The sequence below is a fragment of the Danio aesculapii genome, chromosome 23 (genome assembly GCF_903798145.1).
Source record: "Danio aesculapii chromosome 23, fDanAes4.1, whole genome shotgun sequence".
Classification (NCBI taxonomy): domain Eukaryota; kingdom Metazoa; phylum Chordata; class Actinopteri; order Cypriniformes; family Danionidae; genus Danio; species Danio aesculapii.
This window is the reverse complement of record NC_079457.1, coordinates 34,422,387-34,442,477: the sequence shown is the minus strand read 5'-3', so window position 1 is coordinate 34,442,477 and position 20,091 is coordinate 34,422,387. Positions and strand designations below refer to the sequence as shown.

Sequence of the window (20,091 nt, the reverse complement as noted above, 5' to 3'; positions counted from 1 at the left end):
TCCACTGTTTTGAGCGTGTTCTTTATTCTTTCATGAGCACCCTCACATATACTAATGTGCCACAAACAGGACGTTAATATCACCAACCATTCCCATTTTATTAAGGTGTATCTATAAGAATAGCCCACCCTGTATTTTCTTTTTGTACATAAACTTGATTCATGAAAGGAAATGAGGACGAAATTAGGGCTAGGCGATAAGGCAAAAATGCTATCTCGATAATTATATTCAATAGGATGGAATAGAATGGATGATCATTATGTGATGTGTTGTGAGACTGCACTAAAACAACGTACTCATACTTTACAAAAACACACAGATTATGAATAAAATGGTAGTTGCCAAACACATTGTTGTCATGCACAAATGTTGTCATAACTCTTACCCATAGTTCGCCGTAGAGATGACACCCGGGACATGTTGCCCACTAAGGACATGGCGGTCTTCTGTAGACCCAGATTTCCAGATCTCAGTAGAGGTGAGATGACAGACAGGCCGTGCAGCTTCTCGATGATGTTTTGACTCATAACAGTGGAAACCTGCCCAGAGACACCAGCAAAATATGTGTTCAACAACTTTAACTTAGGAGTGTGAGATGACATTATGTACAAAAATATAATAAATGCTGATTATGTAAATGACGTGTGAGCTAAAATGATCAAGTATACCACTTAATTTGAAATAAAAACATGTCTTGAGTGTCTAAATGCTGGGTTCACATCAGGGGCGTTGCTAGACATAAAGCTCTACTGGGGCACTATACTATATATATATATATATATATATATATATATATATATATATATATATATATATATATATATATATATATATATATATATATATATATATATATATATATATATATATATATATATATATATACACACACATATATACATATATACATATATATATATACATATATATATGTCGTTTTTTTTAATGCCAACAAAAAACTCCATCAACCCAACACACCAGTCCTTAAAGGGCAAAAGAAATTATCACAACACTAGGGTCCTTAAAGGGTAAAGGAAATCTACAGCTAAACACTGAGCAACATAAAGCATTGTGATTGCACAGACCATACAACTTAGTCAGGGAATACTGACAACAAATGCTTACTGAAAGAACAGAATAAGATGACCTATGTAAGCTATGGTGAATTATGTATAACTGTATCACCACACACATCCCCCCAGAATTCACCATAACAAAAGAAAAGTCAACGGCGAGGTGGGTGGATTAAACGACCACTGCGGCTCCGCCGCTCTGGGGCTACAGGTGACTTGTCTGCAGAAGCAGAACTCTGGGCCCTGTTATATCGTGTTTGAGGGGGCTGTGGCGGTGTTCTGAGGGAGAAAGGTGCAGCTGGGGGGCGTCCGCGCCATAGGGGTTTTGCCAACAGAATGGGTGTGGACACATCCAAGTGAGCTGGTTTAAGGCGGTCGACTGAAACTCGCTCCCGTTTACCAGCCATGTCCACCACAAAATGTTTACTCCCTGCCTCAACAACTCGAAATGGGCCCTCATAGGGTGGGTGTAGAGGTCCCCTATGAGCATTCTGCCGAATGAAAACATAGCCTGCTGACTGAAGGCCAGAGGGAATGTGAGAGTGAAGAAGGCCATGACGGGAAGTTGGGACTGGTGTAAAAAGCTTTGCATTGTCCAGTAATGTAGCACGTTGAACTGTTGCTGACCAAGGACTAGAAGTGTTGGGGAAAAAAAAAAAAAAAATCACCGGGCACCCGCAGTGGCTGGCCGTAAACCAGCTCAGCAGATGAGGCCTGGAGGTCCTCCTTAGGCGCAGTCCTGATGCCCAGCATGACCCATGGCAGTTTGTATAACCAGTTGCTGTCCTTGAGGCTGGCCCGAAGAGCAGCTTTCATCACCCTGTGAAAACGCTCACAGAGTCCATTAGCCTGGGGGTGATAAGCAGTAGTACGGTGTAGTTGCACCCCCAAACTTTCTGCCACAGCATTCCACAGTTCAGACGTAAACTGCGTGCCCCGGTCTGAAGATATGTCTGAAGGGGTGCCAAAGCGGGCCACCCAGATGGCAATAAATGCCCTTGCCACTTCAGCAGAAGTAATCGATGCTAGGGGGGCAACTTCAGGCCAACGAGTGGTTCTATCAACCATGGTTAGGAGGTGAGTGTAGCCATGAGAGGGGGGCAGAGGACCGACTATGTCCAAATTAACGTAGTCAAATCGTCTTTCTGGGACCTGGAAAGGTTCTAAAGGGGCTTTAGTATGGCGATGTATTTTGGCCCGCTGACAGTCGACACATGTAGAAGCCCAGGCCCTAACGTCCTTCTTGAGGCCACGCCATACAAACTTAGCTGCCACCAGTCTTTGCGATGCTTTTGCGCCAGGGTGGGAAAGATTATGGACTGCATTAAAAACCTGTCGTCTCCATGTTGTGGGGACGATTGGTCGAGGCTGGCCTGTGGAGACGTCACATAAGAGTGTGGTGCCAGCGTTGTCAAAAACCACAGCCTCTATCTGCAAACTTGTAGAGCAGGTTTTGAGGGACTGTATCTCAGGGTCGTTGACCTGGTCTACAGTCATGTCGTTGTAGTCTAAACCCAAATGGACAACCCCAACCATAGCACGGGAGAGGCAGTCAGCGACATGGTTCTTTTTTCCGGCGACATGCTGCAAGTCGGTCGTGAATTCAGATATGTAAGACAGTTGGCGTTGCTGGCGGGCAGACCAAGGCTCTGCCACTTTGGCCATGGCAAAAGTGAGTGGCTTGTGGTCCACAAAAGCGGTAAATGGACGGCCTTCTAACAGAAAACGGAAGTGTTTGATGGCAAGGTAAAGGCCAAGTAACTCTCTGTCAAAAGTGCTGTACTTCCGTTCGCTAGGGCGTAATTGTCGACTGAAGAAAGCGAAGGGCTGCCATGTACTATCCACCCATTGCTCGTACACTGCACCAACAGCATAATCAGAGGCGTCCGAGGTAATGGCAATCGGGGCTGTGGCCGATGGATGCGCCAGCATAGTAGCATTTGCTAGGGCTGTCTTAGTGTCTATGAAAGCCTTGTCTTTTTCTGCAAACCAGTCCACACTGTGTTTAGGTTTTTTTACCTTTCAAAGTCTCATACAAGGGTTGCATGAGTTGGGCGGCACGGGGAATGAAACAGTGGTAAAAGTTCACCATTCCAAGAAACTCTTGCAAGGACTTTACTGTGAGTGGGCGTGGGAACTGTGCAATGGCCTCGACCTTTGATGGTAGGGGGACAGCCCCATCCTTAGTGACTCTATGCCCCAGGAAATCAATTATGGACAAGCCAAACTGACATTTGGTTGGATTTACGATCAATCCATGTTGACTGAGCCGCTCAAAAAGTGTGCGGAGGTGCATTAAATGCTCAGATTTGGAGGTGCTTGCCACCAGAATGTCGTCCAAATATACGAAAAGAAAAGGCAGGTCACACAACACAGAATCCATAAGCCGTTGAAACGTTTGAGCTGCAGTTTTGAGTCCAAACGGCATGCGCAGAAACTCAAATAAACCAAATGGCGTGATTACTGCTGTCTCGGGAATGTCTGCTGGCCGCACGGGCACTTGGTGATATCCCCAGACCAAGTCCACCTTGGAGAATATGACCTTTCCTGCCAAGTGTGCTGAAAAGTCCTGCACATGTGGAACTCGGTAACGGTTGGGTGTTGTTGCCTCGTTTAGCCGTCGGTAGTCTCCACATGGGCGCCAGCCGCCACCAGGTTTAGGCACGATATGCAGCGGAGAAGCCCAAGGACTGTTTGACCGGCGAACTATGCCCAGGCGTTCCATGTTTTCGAACTCTGCTTTGGCTACAGCCAACTTGGAGTCGAGACGACGAGCGTGGGCATAAACGGGTGGGCCAGAAGTGGTTATATGGTGTTCCACACCATGTTTGGCAGTCAGTGCAGAAAAAGTGGGCTGCGTAAGAGCTGGGAATTCAGTGAGCAACATGTGGAAATCATCAACAGTGGGAATCATACTAGACCAGGGGTGTCCAAACTCGGTCCTGGAGGGCCGGTGTCCTGCAGATTTTAGCTTCAACTTGCCTCAACACACCTGCACGGATGTTTCTAGAAAGCCTAGTAAGTGCTTGATTAGCTAGCCCAGGTGTGTCTGATTGGGGTTGGAACTAAACTTTGCAGGACACCGGCCCTCCAGGACCGAGCTTGGACATGCCTGTACTAGACAGTCTGATAGAATTGTCCTCGCTAAACGTGCATGTGTATGAACAAAACGTGACGGCGTCAATCAAACGGCAGTTCTTAACGTCCACTAACAGCCCATGTGCACACAAAAAATCTGAGCCTATTAGAGGAAAAGCTACCTTTGCTGTAACAAACTCCCAGCCAAAACGATGTCCGCCAAAACACAATTCCACATACTTTGTGCTGTACGTGCGGATGGGGCTGCCATTAGCTGCTTCCATAGGCGGGCCGTGGCTGTTAGCCATTATGTCCATGTGGTATGCGGGTAGGACACTCCTCTGTGCCCCTGTATCACACAGAAAATGGCGTCCAGATAAAGCATCGTGAACGAAAAGTAGCCTGCCTGCACGGCCGACGCTCATGGCCACTAATGAGTGCCGGCTTTGGCGTTTCCCGTTCTGCCGAAACTGTACGGAGAACGGCAGCGTTTAGCTTTGGCTCCGAATTTTGCGTGGTAGAAACACAGGCCAGGAGGCAGCTGTCGTTGAGAAGTTGCAGCGAAAAGGGTGGGGTTTTCTGGTGGCGTAGAAGTATCATGCACGGGGAAACGTGCAGACACACAGTGTTGTTGGCTTGCCAAAAAAAATTTATCAGCTTCTTCAGTTAGCTCCCGGCAATCAGTTATCGTTGTGTTGGCTAGTGCTGCCCGTACGTGGGCAGGTAGCTGGCGAAGAAACAGCTGGACAAAAAGAAAATCCGGTTTGTGCTCACCAAGGAGATCCATCATTCAGTCCATTAGCTCGGAGGGTTTGCTGTCACCCAGTCCTTGGAGAGAGAAAAGCCTGTTGGCTCTCTCAGCGTCAGAAAGTTAAAAAGTTTTCAATAAATGTGCCTTAAGAGAGTCATATTTCCCCGTTGCTGGAGGGTTTTTCAGCAGGCTCACCACTCTGGACGCCGTTGAACTGTTTAATGCCGATACAACGTAGTAGTACTTCGTGGCGTCCGCGGTGATCTCTCGTAATGCGAACTGAGCTTCGGTTTGGGCGAACCAAGCGGACGCCGATGATTCCCAAAACTCCGGGAGTTTAAGCGTGACAGCGTTCGCGGTCATCGTCGTTGCACTGAATACGTTCAGCAAACAAGCGTCAGGGTCACCAGTGTAGAAAGGGTCAATAAATAGTCACAGACGCACTTTCTATCTGAGCACACGAAATGCGTGTGTCGTTTTTTTTAATGCCAACAAAAAACTCCGTCAACCCAACACACCAGTCCTTAAAGGGCAAAAGAAATTATCACAACACTAGGGTCCTTAAAGGGTAAAGGAAACCTACAGCTAAACACTGAGCAACATAAAGCATTGTGATTACACAGACCATACAACTTAGTCAGGGAATATGTATATGTATATATATATATATATATATATATATATGTATATGTATATATATATATATGTATATATATATATATATGTATATATATATATATATGTATATATATATATATATGTATATATATATATATATGTATATATATATATATATATATATATATATATATATATATGTATATATATATATATGTATATATATATATATATGTATATATATATATATATATATATATATATATATATATATATATATATATATATATATATATATATATATATATATATATATATATATATATATATATATGTATATGTATATTTACTGGGGCACTGGAGATTTTCACTGGGGGACGTGTCATTTGTAGTGAATCCTGCACTTCCCCTTCATAGAAACTACAACTAGTGTCTGGCAACAGACTAAAGGAGTACACCAGACGACCAATCACTCTGAAATCAATTTACTCACCAGTGTGGGAGTAGACGCGACAGCGATGGTCTATCTGGGCTTTCATGTCCCCTTGCTGGTGTGCACAAAAGAGCAGTTTTTACTAAAGGAGCAGATTCCCTAAAAGAGCAACACAGTCAATCAACACGTCTTTATCAAGACACTGTTCTGACTGTGCATTTTTGGATGCAGTCTGGGGGTCCAGCATGTCGATGCGGTGCTCACGGACATCTAATGCTCTTACTGTAAGTGTATGTGAGGGATGGTTGCACAGCTGAGATCACGGCTTTCAAGCCACCCCTGTTGCTCCCCATGCAATCAGTTAGCAAGCGGGCAGATCTGAGGATCACAATGGGGGTTTTATCGGTTGCCTCCAGGGCCGCGGACTCCCCACTCTTCCACAGCGTGCCTCATCCAAGCTTTGAGTGGGTGTGTTGGTTCACCTCTTGGGATGTCGGTGCCTCCGCTTGATGACACCAGAGAACAGACACCCATCACCGGTCCAAGGTGGGTGGGCTATCTGCGTCTTTCATGGCCAGAGCCCTCACCAATGCGAGCCATGCCGCTTCTGCCCTGCACCACAGCACCACCTGGCTGTGCTGCACAAGGGCGGTTCTTCCCCAGACTTATGCGTAAGCATTGCAAGGTGGTCGACTATGCTCCTTCAAGTTGGTGAGGACGATGGCCACACAGTGGGCCGGAAATACCACCCATGGCTTACCCTGGCAGATGTGCGCAGCGCCAACAGAGTACACTTTCTTAGCATGCCCATATCCTAGGCAGGCCTACTCTGCAACACCAGGGCTGTCAAGTCTCACACAATCGGCGTGAGAGTGACGCAATTGACCGTATTCTCATGCCCTCACGCCACACATCCATTTTCTCACGCAGAAAAATCATCCCAGTGAATATTTTTTTCTGTTATAATAAAGACAGTGTTAAAGACTTTTATAAAGATGTTATTCTCTCTAAGTGCAACCGATCCAACACTGGTGAAAGCAATGTAATCAAAAACAAACTGATAAATGCGTGCAGAAAACATACCCGCACGCCTCTAGCACTGCCCCTGCTTGACACTGATGCGCTGCTCGCATTGCCACACTTGGTATAAATCCCGGTTGTGAACATGCATGCCGAAAAAAATAGGCGCTGCTCACGCGGCGCTCATGCGCTTTACAACAGGTGTTGTGCCGAGAAATGCACCCCTATTTAGGCTAAGTGCAAATAGTGCACCTCGTTGGAATAAGCTAGTTGAGTGATTCCTGGCCTTCACTGTTTGATTGACAGAGACAACATAACTAAAGATGGCTACAACTAGCAGTGTAAGTTACGCAACTTGTAAAGCGCATAGCATCATGATTTGACGTGATCGATTATGAACCCGGTTTGAATCCAGCATCTGATAAACACGTTCTTCTTTTTTTCCCCAACTACAAATCACGAGCAAGACAAGCAGGAATCATTAGTAAGTGTGTGTATTATGAAAGACTCAAATTCATATATTGGAGAGGAGTCATATCCAAATCATAATAAGCTTGTAGATGTTACACATTAAATATACCCTTAAATATAAATTTTAGTACCGCTTCTGTGAACCTGAACAAGTGTAATAAAATCCATTAATTTTTACTAGTTCTATTAGTATTTTTTTTAAGTATGCTTTAAACGCTTAAAAAAAAGTTAAATCTTTGTAGACTAAAAATATATGTACTGTATATCATTTATTTAAAAAATGCAGGCAATACATTATAGATTAATTTTATTAAAAGATATTTTTTAAATCTTATTTTTTAATTCAACTATAGGGGTGCAGCTAGGTTGGGGGCCAACAAGAAATTGTGCCCAGGGGCCTTTAAATTCTTAATCCGGGCCTGTCTTTCATAGACTTTCATTAGGATTCTCAGTCTACATGAAATCCAAAGGCCACAATTGATTAAAACGTAATATGATTATCATCTTGATGGATAAAGCAAAAACAAGAGGTGAGACGCATTTTAAAACGCACTAGGTTTACAAATAAATGTACAAACAAATTTGTAATCTTCTGTAAGGGAAGGGTTCACTCTCATTAGTGTCATGATGTTATTAAAAATTTATCAATTTAAGTTAATAGATGCACATTTCAGAGGGGCTGCGTTTTATGGCAGGGGTAACAGCATTTAAATGTACAGGTGTCAGTGCGCAGTGAGTTTTGGAAATCAGCAAAATTTAAGTTTAACTAATATGATGATGATCTTATTTTGACTAGCATATCTCTGGATAGATTTTTTTGTATGAAGCAGAAAGGAGGGTTGAAGTCTGGGAGGTTATACTTAATAAACCGTATTCTTGGCCATAACATAAGTCAGGTCTAAGACAACACGCAATAGATAATTCTATAAAACATATTCTTTTGAGTTCTATACAATCTGTAGAATTTCATTCTAATGAAATTAATATTAATTTATTCATTTTCCTTCAGGTTAGTCTCTATTTCAGAGGTCACCACAGCGAAATGAACTGCCAACTATTCCGGCATATGCTTTACCTAGTGGATGCCCTTCCAGCCGCAACCCAGTACTGGGAAACATTTATAAACACTCATTCACGCACACAGTGATGCACTACAACCAATTTAGTTCATCAATTCCCCTATAGCGCATGTGTCACTCAAACCAGTGACCTTCTTGCAGTGAGGCGACAGTGCAAACCACTGTACCACTATGCTATCCTGAAATTAATATATATATATATATATATATATATATATATATATATATATATATATATATATATATATATACATATATATATATATATACATATATATATATATATATATATATATATATATATATATATATATATATATATATATACATATATATATATATATATACACATATATATATATATATATATATATATATATATATATATATATATATATATATATATATATATATATATACGCAAAGGATTTCTTAAATAATCTAAGCAAATAACTTTAGTTGTATCTTTACATGTTTTCCAGTTACATTTAGAATTGATTTTTTAAATTAATTAATTAATTAATTAATTTATTTATTTATTTATTTATTTATTTATTTATAATAGAATAACTGTATAATAGTAATGATACTCTCATTTGTAATAAATATTTTAAAAAGTATTTATTAAAATAATATATTTATCATTTTATATATTTTTAAATAAACGTGGCGTGGCTTTGGTGTGGGGGCTTGTTTAAAGTGGCTTAAATTCTCACTCCAAGCTAAAGCCAAAAGTTGGCAACCCTGGCGACACTGTCTGGGACTTTACCCAGGAGTCCTCGTGGTGAGAGATCCACCATGTGTTTCCTCCAAACACTCTGTGTCTAAATTGCTTGCTGTGCCATGCTCTCTAACCCAGAGATGCGTGCGCTTTATCTATTCTGCTAGTAAGCTCCCTGTTTGGCGAACCCTAGAGAATTCCTCCGAGGCCCCCAGCACCCGACTCAGCTGAGGAGCTGGGTGCCTGGCTCAGTGTGATGTCTGGTATGCCCATTTTTGGTCTACCCACATGCCGAGGTTCAGTGATCCCATATTCTTATTTCAGCCAGGGAGTGTTCTCCCTGACCAGGCAGACCCGCTAACCAGATTATCACATGTAGCACTCCCCCTCCATAGGGCTAGTCCATATGTTCTTATTGCAATCAAGTCTTCCCTCTTGGGTAGCACGTGGCCTCCACAATGTCCTCCCCCAACATACTGGCACGCTTTCCCAACATACTGTCCCATTTCTAAAGTCTATATTAGCTAGGTAAAAGCACATTTAAGACCCGTAATCTAAATTTTCTAATTATTCCCATGTAATGATAATTAAAGGGCCTAGGGGACATTGGAAGGTTGCGCTCTTGGTGATGCTTGTGCTCTTAAGATAAGTCTCCAGCTGTTAGCTGAGTGATTGGCTCTCCAGCAGGCAAACATTCTCAGCCATCAGCTGATATCTCCTGTTAATGGCTAATCACTGACAGCTGTGGAGCTGAGGTCCACCAATTCATTTGGCATTCATTGGCCTGTTTACTTACTTTTCAGAGGGATTGGTCGTCTGACGTACTCCCATAATCTGTTACCAGACACACATCCCCATTCCCTATTCGTGGAACCTGGGTTACATACGTAACCAGGACGATTCGCTGTAGGAGCGGTGCACATTTTGCTTCAAATCCCATGGCCTGACAAAAATTCACATCTACAGTGCTCAGCATATAAAAGTACACCCCTCATAAATCTTTTAAATAAAATTTTTAAAAAGGAAGCTAATTTACAATAATGGTCCAAAAACTAGTACACCCAAAATTATGTTTTATAATACAATAAAAACAAATCTTAAAAACAGGAAAAGTATTTGAAATTTTGTAGGTTGTAATTTTTTTGCAATGTTTTATTATTATCTTTCAGTTTCTAAATATGTTTGGTGACTAAAATCTTTTTTTTAAATAAATATATACGTTTAATAAATCTGTTTTGTTTAAATGCACCAAACTATATTGCCTATATTTACTGAAAAATTTATAAAAATATTAATTTTCAAAATGGTGTGTACTCAATTATGCTGAGCACTAGGGAAGTAAAAATAAATCAGTAAGTAATACTGTACTTACATCGCTCTTTGAAGCGGTGAGGTTCTGCAAAGCTCCACAGCAGGCCTCCAGCGTGGCTTCTTTCTGACTGGAGCCCAGCAGAGACAGATAGAGCAGCAGGGACTTTGTGTGAAACAACCAGTTCACTCCTTCAGGGTTGTCCTTGTCCATATCTGGGAAACTGAACTCCTGGACGCAAAGAGGAATTTATATGCATTAAAACAGCTTAAATGACCTCTATCAATCTTTATCAACACACTTGATTTAAATGGGACCTATTATGCAAAAATCACTTTTATAAGGGGTTTAACCACAGTTGTGTGGCAACAGTCTCTGAATATAGCCTATTCTAATGGTAAAAATGTATTAATATTTTTTTTTATAATCACACTTGATAAAAACAGTCTGGAGAAACACTTTGATTAATCACTTTGACATTCCCCCACTATAGTTGTCATAAGAGGGGGTAAGACCTGCCTATTAGTGACAATTTCTCCATCATTAGCATAAGATGTTAGTCTTGTTTTTGAATCTGCCACACAGATATTTGTAACTCCACCCTCTTTTGAAAAAAAGGGCTGTGAGCACAATCTCATTTGAATTTAAAGCGACAGTCACAAAAGAAGCCGTTTCAAAATGTTATAAAACCTTTTTTGTGGAGTATTTTGAGCTAAAACTTATGGGACATGAGAGTCTTATTTTAGATCCTCTAAGAAAGAGCATAATAGGTCCCCTTTAATGTCACATAGTATTTACACTTCAATAAATGCTGTTCTTCTGAACCTTCTATTCAACAAATAGAGCCAAAATTATAAGTTGGCTAGGGTTCCTCTGGGTGCTCCGGTTTCCCCCACAGTCCAAAAGACATGCACTATAAGTGAATTGGGTAAGCAAAATTGGCCGTAGTGTATGAGTGTGTGAATGTGTTTCCCAGAGCTGGGTTGTGGCTGGAAGGGCATCTGCTGCATGAAACATGCCAGAATGGTTGGTGGTTTATTCTGCTGTGGTGACCCCTGATGAACAAGAGACTAAGCCAAAGGAAAATGAATGAATAAATACTTAATTGATTACAAGTTTTTGAGCAGAAAATCCAAATAATAAATGATTTCTGGTGGATCATGCTGACTGGAGTAATGATGGTAAAAATTCAGCTTTGAAATCACAGGAATACATAAAATTTTATAATAAATACAAATGGAAAACAGTAATATATATATATAAATATTTAATTAAATAAATAAAAGTATTATTGTTATTATACAATTATTTTTCTAAATAAGTAACAGAAATTAATCCTAAATGTAACTGGAAAACAATGTAAAAACACAACTAGAGTGATATGCTAAGATCATTTAAGAAATCTTTTGCATGAATAATAATTTCATTTGAATGAAATTCTATAGACAATTCTTTATAATACAAAAATGTATTAGAATATATGTTTTATAGAATTATCTGTTGTCTTAGACTTGACATATGGGAGAGAATTAGGTTTATAAAGTTTTACCTCCCTGACTCATCATCCCTCCTTTTTTGCTTCATACAAAATAATCTATCAGGAAGCCTGCTTTAGATCACCCTCATATTATTTAAACTTTAGTTTTGTTGACTTCCAAAACTCACTGTGTGCCATCACCTCAGCATAAAAGACTGTTAGGCCAGATTCACAACACATAAGCGGAGCAGCAAATTTTGGAAAATTTTTTTCAGCGTGCATGTTAACAACCAGGACTCGCACCAGGAGAAGAGCAGCGTGTCAGGGTCCAACAGGAGCGGTGTGTGAGGCATGCAGGAATGGTTTTCTGCGCACATGCAGAGATGACCCAGTTTACTTTTTGATTAAACTATTGCTTTCATCAGCATTGGTTCGGTTGCACATAGAGAATAATGTCTTTATTCTGGTATTACCACTAGCATATAAAGTAAATACACTTGCATATAAAGTAAATCTTATGTCAAAGCATTTACTGGGGCACTGGCAATTTTTACTGGGGAACATGCCCCAGTAAATTGGATATGGCGACGCCTCTGGAAAACAGTAACTTTAAATAGTGCAAATATTTCAAAATTGTACAGTGTTTGCTATACTTTGGAACAAATAAATGCATGCTTGGTGAGCAGAAAATGTTTTTTAAAAAAAAACTGGTAGCGTGTGTGTGTGTGTGTGTGTTACATAACAAAACGTCTTGTTTTGTTTATGTTTAAAGAGATGTCTCACACTGCTCTTGAAATTTTGCCAAGTCCATTTATTATAAGTGACACTAATATATCAGGATAAAGCAAGTTATATTTATATTACTACAGGCTTGTTCTTATTTAGCAATATCTATCAACAGTAATGAGTCATTCCTTGTTGCACACATACAATGCACACATACAAAAGAAAAGAAAAAACACAACTCTATTATGCATTTAAATACGCGAGTTCTTCCAAACCTGCATAAGTTTCCTTTTTTCTGTTGAACACAACACAAAAGATGTTCTGAAAACTTCTGATTAAAAAAAAAAAAAAAAGTAAAACTACAATGGGAGTCAAAGGGAAACCAGATTCCCAACATTCTTCAAAATATCTTCTTTTGTGTTCAACAGAAGAAACTTGTACAGGTTTGGAACAAGTGGAGGGTGAACAAATGTTAAGCGATGAATTCTTCAGTGACTATCCCTTTAAACAGCACAAAATCTGTTGCAAATGAGCAGAACTGATGATAATTAATTCCGTGTAAACTACTAACAACATAAACACAGATTAAACCTTTTTGTTGGGGAGGAGGGTCTGGATCTGGGTGGGGATAACACAATAATGCAAATACCAGCAAATTGACTATGCAAACCATTGTAAATCATCCAAGCATGACTTATTTAAATAATCACCTACCATAACTTTTAGGACACAAACAATATTTTGTCATTATTTGTGTCAACAACATTTTTTTTCAATGGCCGAAACAAAGCAAAAATGGAATAAAAATAAGTTTTAAATGACAAAAATGTACTGACGTCTTTATCAATGAATGAAGAATGAAACAAAAATGTTTAGGAAGGGATAATAGTCAAAAATGCAATCAGAACAAATCTGCAAGGAAGGTAGATACAGTACGCACATGTGAACGTAATACACAGTATGCTATAATGATCTACAAAGCAAGACATAAGCAATCTTTTCTTCATGCCTCATTAACTACCCAAAAATATCAATGTTTGGAGAAGAAAAACTAAGAGCAGGTATAAATAAACCTGAAACAAACTTAAACATTTCAGACAGAACAAAATACTTTTTTTTAATCATTCAAAATGTTGCTAGAGTTTACCACAACACACCACTAAAGACCATGTTCAAAAGCGGTTTACTTTCACTTTTGAATTGGCAATTGCGGACAAAATAATTACTGGTGTAAGAATAGTCTGCAATGTCAGTGTGTTTTCCTTAAAATACTCCATCATTTGGTCACAATAATAATAATAATAAAAAAAGATAAATAAATAAATAAAAAATATTAAAAAAAATAATAATAATAATAATAATAAGTAAAGCGTATTATCTACCTTTTTAAAATGACAGTGGCATAATAAACTTCAGTACAGTAGAATTCCTTTTATTTAATTTATGCAAACAAATATATCTGCTTGAAGAAAAGAATGCTATATATAGCAGACTTATTATAAAGAATTCATTATAAGAGGTGTTTTATTAAAACCTACTGTTGTTCAAACATTAGTATCATTCATGTTTAGAAGTGTGTTCTCCAGGAGTACACTACCTGACAAAAGTCATGTCGCCTATCCAAGTTTTAGGAAATACAAATAATAACTTGACTTCTAGTTGATCATTTGGTATTAGAAGTGGCTAATATAAAAAGGCAAAGGCCTCTAAAGTACGCTTATTTTATCAAAATAAAACATGATCAGCCCTTGATTTTTAATTATTTAATTAGGACAGTAAGGTCTGACTTTGCTTAGACAAAAGTTTTGTTACTTAACAGAAATAATATACAGTGTAGAATATAAAGTCATGGTGCAATGGAAAAAAATTAACATTGTCTATGATTCTCATGAGCTTGGAGGATTGCATTCATACATTACACCTTACAATTATACATTACAACTAATTCAACAATTTCTGTCAATTAAATTAACACTGGAAAGAAGATTTGAGCTGGAGCACACTGTAAGTAAATCTAGTTCAGAAAGTAAAATGTGACTGTAATAATGATAGTTCACATCTGGTTAAACGAATACTTTAATTTACATCTGTATCTTTTGACCAGCACTCATAATGCAGTTTCATTAGGATCAGCTCAGTACCTTTTTGACTTTGGCCTTGGGGCTGAAGATGCTCTTTTTGCTGTTCTCTTGCGGGACTGTGAACTGTGTGAAGTGACCCGGAGCCTCTTTCTCCAGCTGGTAGCTCAGGTTATGCAGAATGCAGACACTGTTTTCCACAGACTGCTCCCAGCATCACCCAAAACAAACACACACAAGGTCAATGAAGTCACTTTCAGCCTGTGCACTACACGTTTGCAGAATTTTGGGATTTATGCTTATCAAAAAGTATATTTAAAACTAAAGCATATTTGCTTGCTGTAGCACATTTAATACACAAACTAAATCATGATCAACCTGTTTTACAGAATGCCTTTTGATTTACTGTATAGTTTACGATGTGGCTTTGATAATAAAAAGACCTTTCACTTTCTAGAAACTATAAATCATCATAAAAGCTTGGCTTGAAGAGAGAAGTTTCATGTGATTTGTTGCTCTTGCATTTATATTGTAATATTTTAAAATACAAACGTACCAAACTGAAGCCCATCTCAATTTTACATCATTTATTTATTATCATTTTAGAAAAAAACATGCTACAATTGATCAAATATGATTTTAATCAGGCTTTTGAGGGGCGTTTGTATGTATCTCTCTTTCATCATTGCATTACATTGCAGTATGTTTTTGCCCCCACTATAAAAATGATCTAACTCCACATCAACACATTTAAAATTACAAAACACAAACTGTCAACTTAATTATATTTAGTTTAGCTTTTATATTAAGTATATTTATGTTTCTCTTGATTTTTCCTCTTTATTAAAAGGATAATAATTTTTTTCCCCAAACCAAAAAAAAATGTGGGCGTTAGATTCAGTTTTGTCTTTAGTACAGACTATATACATAACTATAATATTTTATATCATCCTATAGAAAATATTCGGTTACACTTCATTTTGATGTTCCGTTTGTTGAATATAAGTTACATTGCATCTACATGCCAACTAATTCTCACTAGATGTTAGGTTGGGGTTAGTGTAAGTTGACATGTATTGTTAAGTTTCTTATAGTCAGTTAAATGTCTGTTGAAGGAGCAGTATTAACAGATATTAAGCAGACAGTTTACTAATACTCAAATGGACCATCAAAATAAAGTGTTACCTAATATTTATTTAAAAGAGAGATCTGAGGGGATCACTGAATTGCCTACTTAAACTATTAGTTCAAAAACAAATTATTACTGGAACAAAAAACAGCAGATCTAGTCTGTGATGCACACATTTCTGCTCCGGAACCATTTTCATTTATAAAAAGAAAAGTAATTAATATATGGTGGCATTCACAAAAAAAAGTTAATTAAATAATTACATAAAGTTTTTTTTTAACCCAATACTTTGTTAAAAGTAAGTGCTTACTGTAATAAGTAAAGGATTACTTCTTCATTTAAGGTCATTTAATTAGTTACTTATAATGTAAATGTATTTGTAAATACTGTAAATTCCACACTTTGGAATAAATCAGTTCAGAGAAGTAGAGTATTTGTACTTTTTGTTAAATATATTATGAAGAATATGTCTATGTTTCAACTAAAAAAGGTTACACTTATCAAACAATGAATTGAGTAGGAAGTTAATGATACTAAATGATATGTATGAAACATGCCATCATTACTTTGAAATTGAATTTAATTTAATTAATTTGTATTTGATTTTTAGTGTACAAATGACTTGATATAATAATGTTAGCATGCACACTAATAAAACATTAATAACAATTGTAGACAATACACATTGTACACTCCTACAGTCTAAATAAAATTAAAACCCATTTAAAGACTTAATAAAATAAAAATTCTCATAATTTACTCTACCTCACATGGTTTTAAACCTTTTTGAAAGGATGATGGGATACATTGACTTCCATAGTGAAAAAAAAAAAAAAACCTATGGAAGACAATAGCTACGTTTCATTCACATTTTGGATATGCGCATAAAAAAAACAGTTGATGGAAACGCATAGATTTAGAAAATGCACATAAAAAACATATGCACATAACTTAGTAGGATAAACTTTTTATTCGATAAGAAAATATGCGCATAAACGATAATGGAAAACCTTTTACTGAACAAATTCCAGTATGCTCTTTAAAAAAGGTCATGTGATTTTGTTATAAGAGATAATGTGATGATAAAAATGTGCGAATGGATAAACCAGCAGGCTGAGCACATTGTAAACCATCTGAGATGTAGTTTTGTTCATTCTAAAAGGTGTTAACCATTTCAGTATTAGTGTATTATTTTATTAATGACCTCCAGAATCAAGAGCATCTGTGCTCTGCGTCTCACGCCTTAAAACACCACCGTGCATTCACTGCATGTCAGGATTGCATTCTGAGATGCAAGTCATTTATTAAATGAAAAAAAAGATTCACGCAGCTTCTCCTACTGCATCAAATTCCGTTTTTACTGTTGATATTCGGCACCAGTTAATCATGAAGTGACGATTTTGTTTGCTTTTGACTCGTTGGATGGAAACGCTGCTTTAATCACACATCTTTTATGTGATATTCCAGGTTTGCGGATAGGTTATTTCACAGTTTTGGATGGAAACATAGCTAATGATTCCAAATAGCATTTTTTCTAAACATCATCTGTTCTCTTCAACACACACACAAAAAAATCAAATTTTGAACAAGTGAAGGGTGAGTAAATGATGATTGAACTTTTCTGTGAAGTATCCCTTTAATAAAATTAAACTGGTCAAAAGTTTGTGGATGGCCCTTTAATAGTAGTATATAAAATAAATATATTAATGTCAGTTTTTTTTCCTGCATCAACAATAAAAGCTTGATCACCTTGTCATCCGGCTCTCCCCGTTCCACCTGCGTCTGAATGTAAGTCACGAGAGAGTCGATAAGTCGCGAGCAGCTCCTCATAGAAATCCTCTCCTTTTCACTGGCGCAGCTGAGGTTTCTATGAGAACACACCAGTACTTCGCATTGAAAACAGACAGAAAAACATATCTATCTAACTAATCTATATTGTCATAAGCTGTCTCCATTCAAAACTGAGTGAGTTTATTTTATACACCAAATGAAAATACCACACAAAACAGTTAACATTTTTCAGAGAATGGGTAAAAACAATGATTTTATTTTTTTTTTAAAGAAAGTGTAAAAATGATTATTTCTGCAAGGTGAAAAAGCTCTTTTTAATTTACTTTAGCAAATAAGTTGAACCACAGAATGGCAGATGAGACAGTGACAAATTCTGTCATGTTATCTTGTGTTTGGAGTCACATGACTGATGCGAGTTAAGCATTTTGGGCGTTTGACGCATCTGAACTTCAGTGGACATTCGCACGAATGGACATTTATCACAGCACCAGACTAAAAAAAATGTCATCCAATCAAAAATGTTCTGGTTGAACATTATTACAGACAGCCTAAACTATCAACATACTGTATGGTGGATATATATGGATGTATGGATGTAGGGATGGACATGTGTTTTTAATGCTATCAGGTTAAAGTTATCATTTTTCAAGATCTTTTACTATATCTTTAATTTCTTTGAGCCCATACATTTTGTTTTATTCTTTTACCATTAATGGAATTTATGCATAACTTGTTTACATTTAGTGTATTTTAATATGATATATCTTAAAATAAACATAGACACATTCTATCTATCTATCTATCTATCTATCTATCTATCTATCTATCTATATATATACACATATACACAACATCACTTCACATCTCACACCGTGTCAAAAATAACGCCACAATAGTAGCCTATGGACAGCCTGTTGTCAGATGCCTAAAGATCCACTTTTTTTTAGGAATGACTTAATGTAATTATTTTCTGGATGAGCTTCTCAGATCATTCTGGAGGTGTTTTCACCATGCTGAAAAAAGTTAAATCACTGTGATCATAACTAGTTTCATTTAATTTAAAAAAAGGGGGGTGGGGGTGGGAATTATATTCTCTTAAAGCAAAAAAAAAAAAAAGAAAGAAAGAAAGAAAAAACTCCCTATGTAATCTTAAAAATATTAGCTTTATTATTTTAAGTTTGATTAGCTTTTTTGTAAATCCATACTGAAAGCACAAGCTGATAGTTTACCTCATTATTTAAAATAACTAGCAATAGCATAGTCTAAAAATATATGCATTTATTATACAGTAGTTTAGTTTACCTGTTATGTAATAATAATGTTTTGATTAATATTCTAAATTTTCACTTTCAACCAGGTCAAAACTATAATTTGAGGGTAAAATATTTTTTTTCTCTTTGATCTAAGGTTAAAAAACTAGTCATTTTCTCAAAGTAGTTTTCTACTTTATACATAAGCAAAAATATATGTTTACTGTCTCAATATTAAAAAATATTTTTACTTTGTGTGAATGTAATTTTTTTCTTGACCACATCAAATATTTTTGATTTAGATTAAATTACATTTTATAGATTGAACTAAAGTAATTAAACTAACAAATTACAGCATTTCATTAAACGTTGGTCTAAAGTGTAAAAGCATAGCATTTCAACTCGGCACTATATTCTTCTTCACCCGTTCTGTTGTAGATTTGCTGCTCTGTTTGTGATGATTATTTTGTTTGTGATCCAATTCTGGCTCAGTTTTAACTGTGGGACAGGGCATTGTGTTCACACCAGAAGCTCCAGACCAACAAACTGAACAAACTTCTGCTGATAATCTGTTCATTTGAGTGTCTGTCTTAAGTTGTAGTTCATTGTAGTATTTATTTTCCAAATGTTAAGGCCCGCCAATGATCAGATTTTTTTTTATGTCCTGATATGGAATTTATTTGTATGTCCTAACTATTTCACATCACTGTAGGTGGATGGAAACAGCTAAAGAGTAATTATTTCAGGCTGTCTAGAAAGAGTGAAACAAGATAATTGTCTGACAATGAGTAAAAATAAAATAAAAGACATCACACCAGTGAAACAAATTCCAAGTCGATGATGATTTATATGTAGGGAATTATGTTGTGTGCAGGTTGACAAATAGGTTGACAAATGAGTTTTGTGTGCCAGCAGGCGATGATCGTAATGAAAGACTGGTGTGTGTTAACTTCATGGTCTGATTTCCATCCAGGTATTAAGTAAACAATAATGTGAATACATGGCTATTCATTTGACAGTGTTGTTTACTCACCCTCATGTTAGTCAAACAGAATAGCTATTTCCAGTTTTTCTGTGGAGCATGTAG

General features: G+C 37.3%; 1 protein-coding gene across 1 annotated transcript in view; it reads right to left on the bottom strand.

Annotated features, from left to right (window-relative positions):
• Nucleotides 1-240: 240 nt before the first annotated feature.
• The window catches only part of LOC130217513 (plakophilin-1), a 64,770-nt gene continuing 44,919 nt past the window's right edge, over nt 241-20,091 (bottom strand). Inside the window, exons 7-10 of the mRNA XM_056449624.1 lie at nt 17,713-17,830; nt 14,898-15,038; nt 10,617-10,784; nt 241-539 (exon numbers count right to left, since the gene is read on the bottom strand). Of these exons, the coding sequence (XP_056305599.1) occupies nt 357-539; nt 10,617-10,784; nt 14,898-15,038; nt 17,713-17,830 (610 nt within the window). The 3' untranslated portion in view covers nt 241-356. The remainder of the gene's footprint in view (nt 540-10,616; nt 10,785-14,897; nt 15,039-17,712; nt 17,831-20,091) is intronic.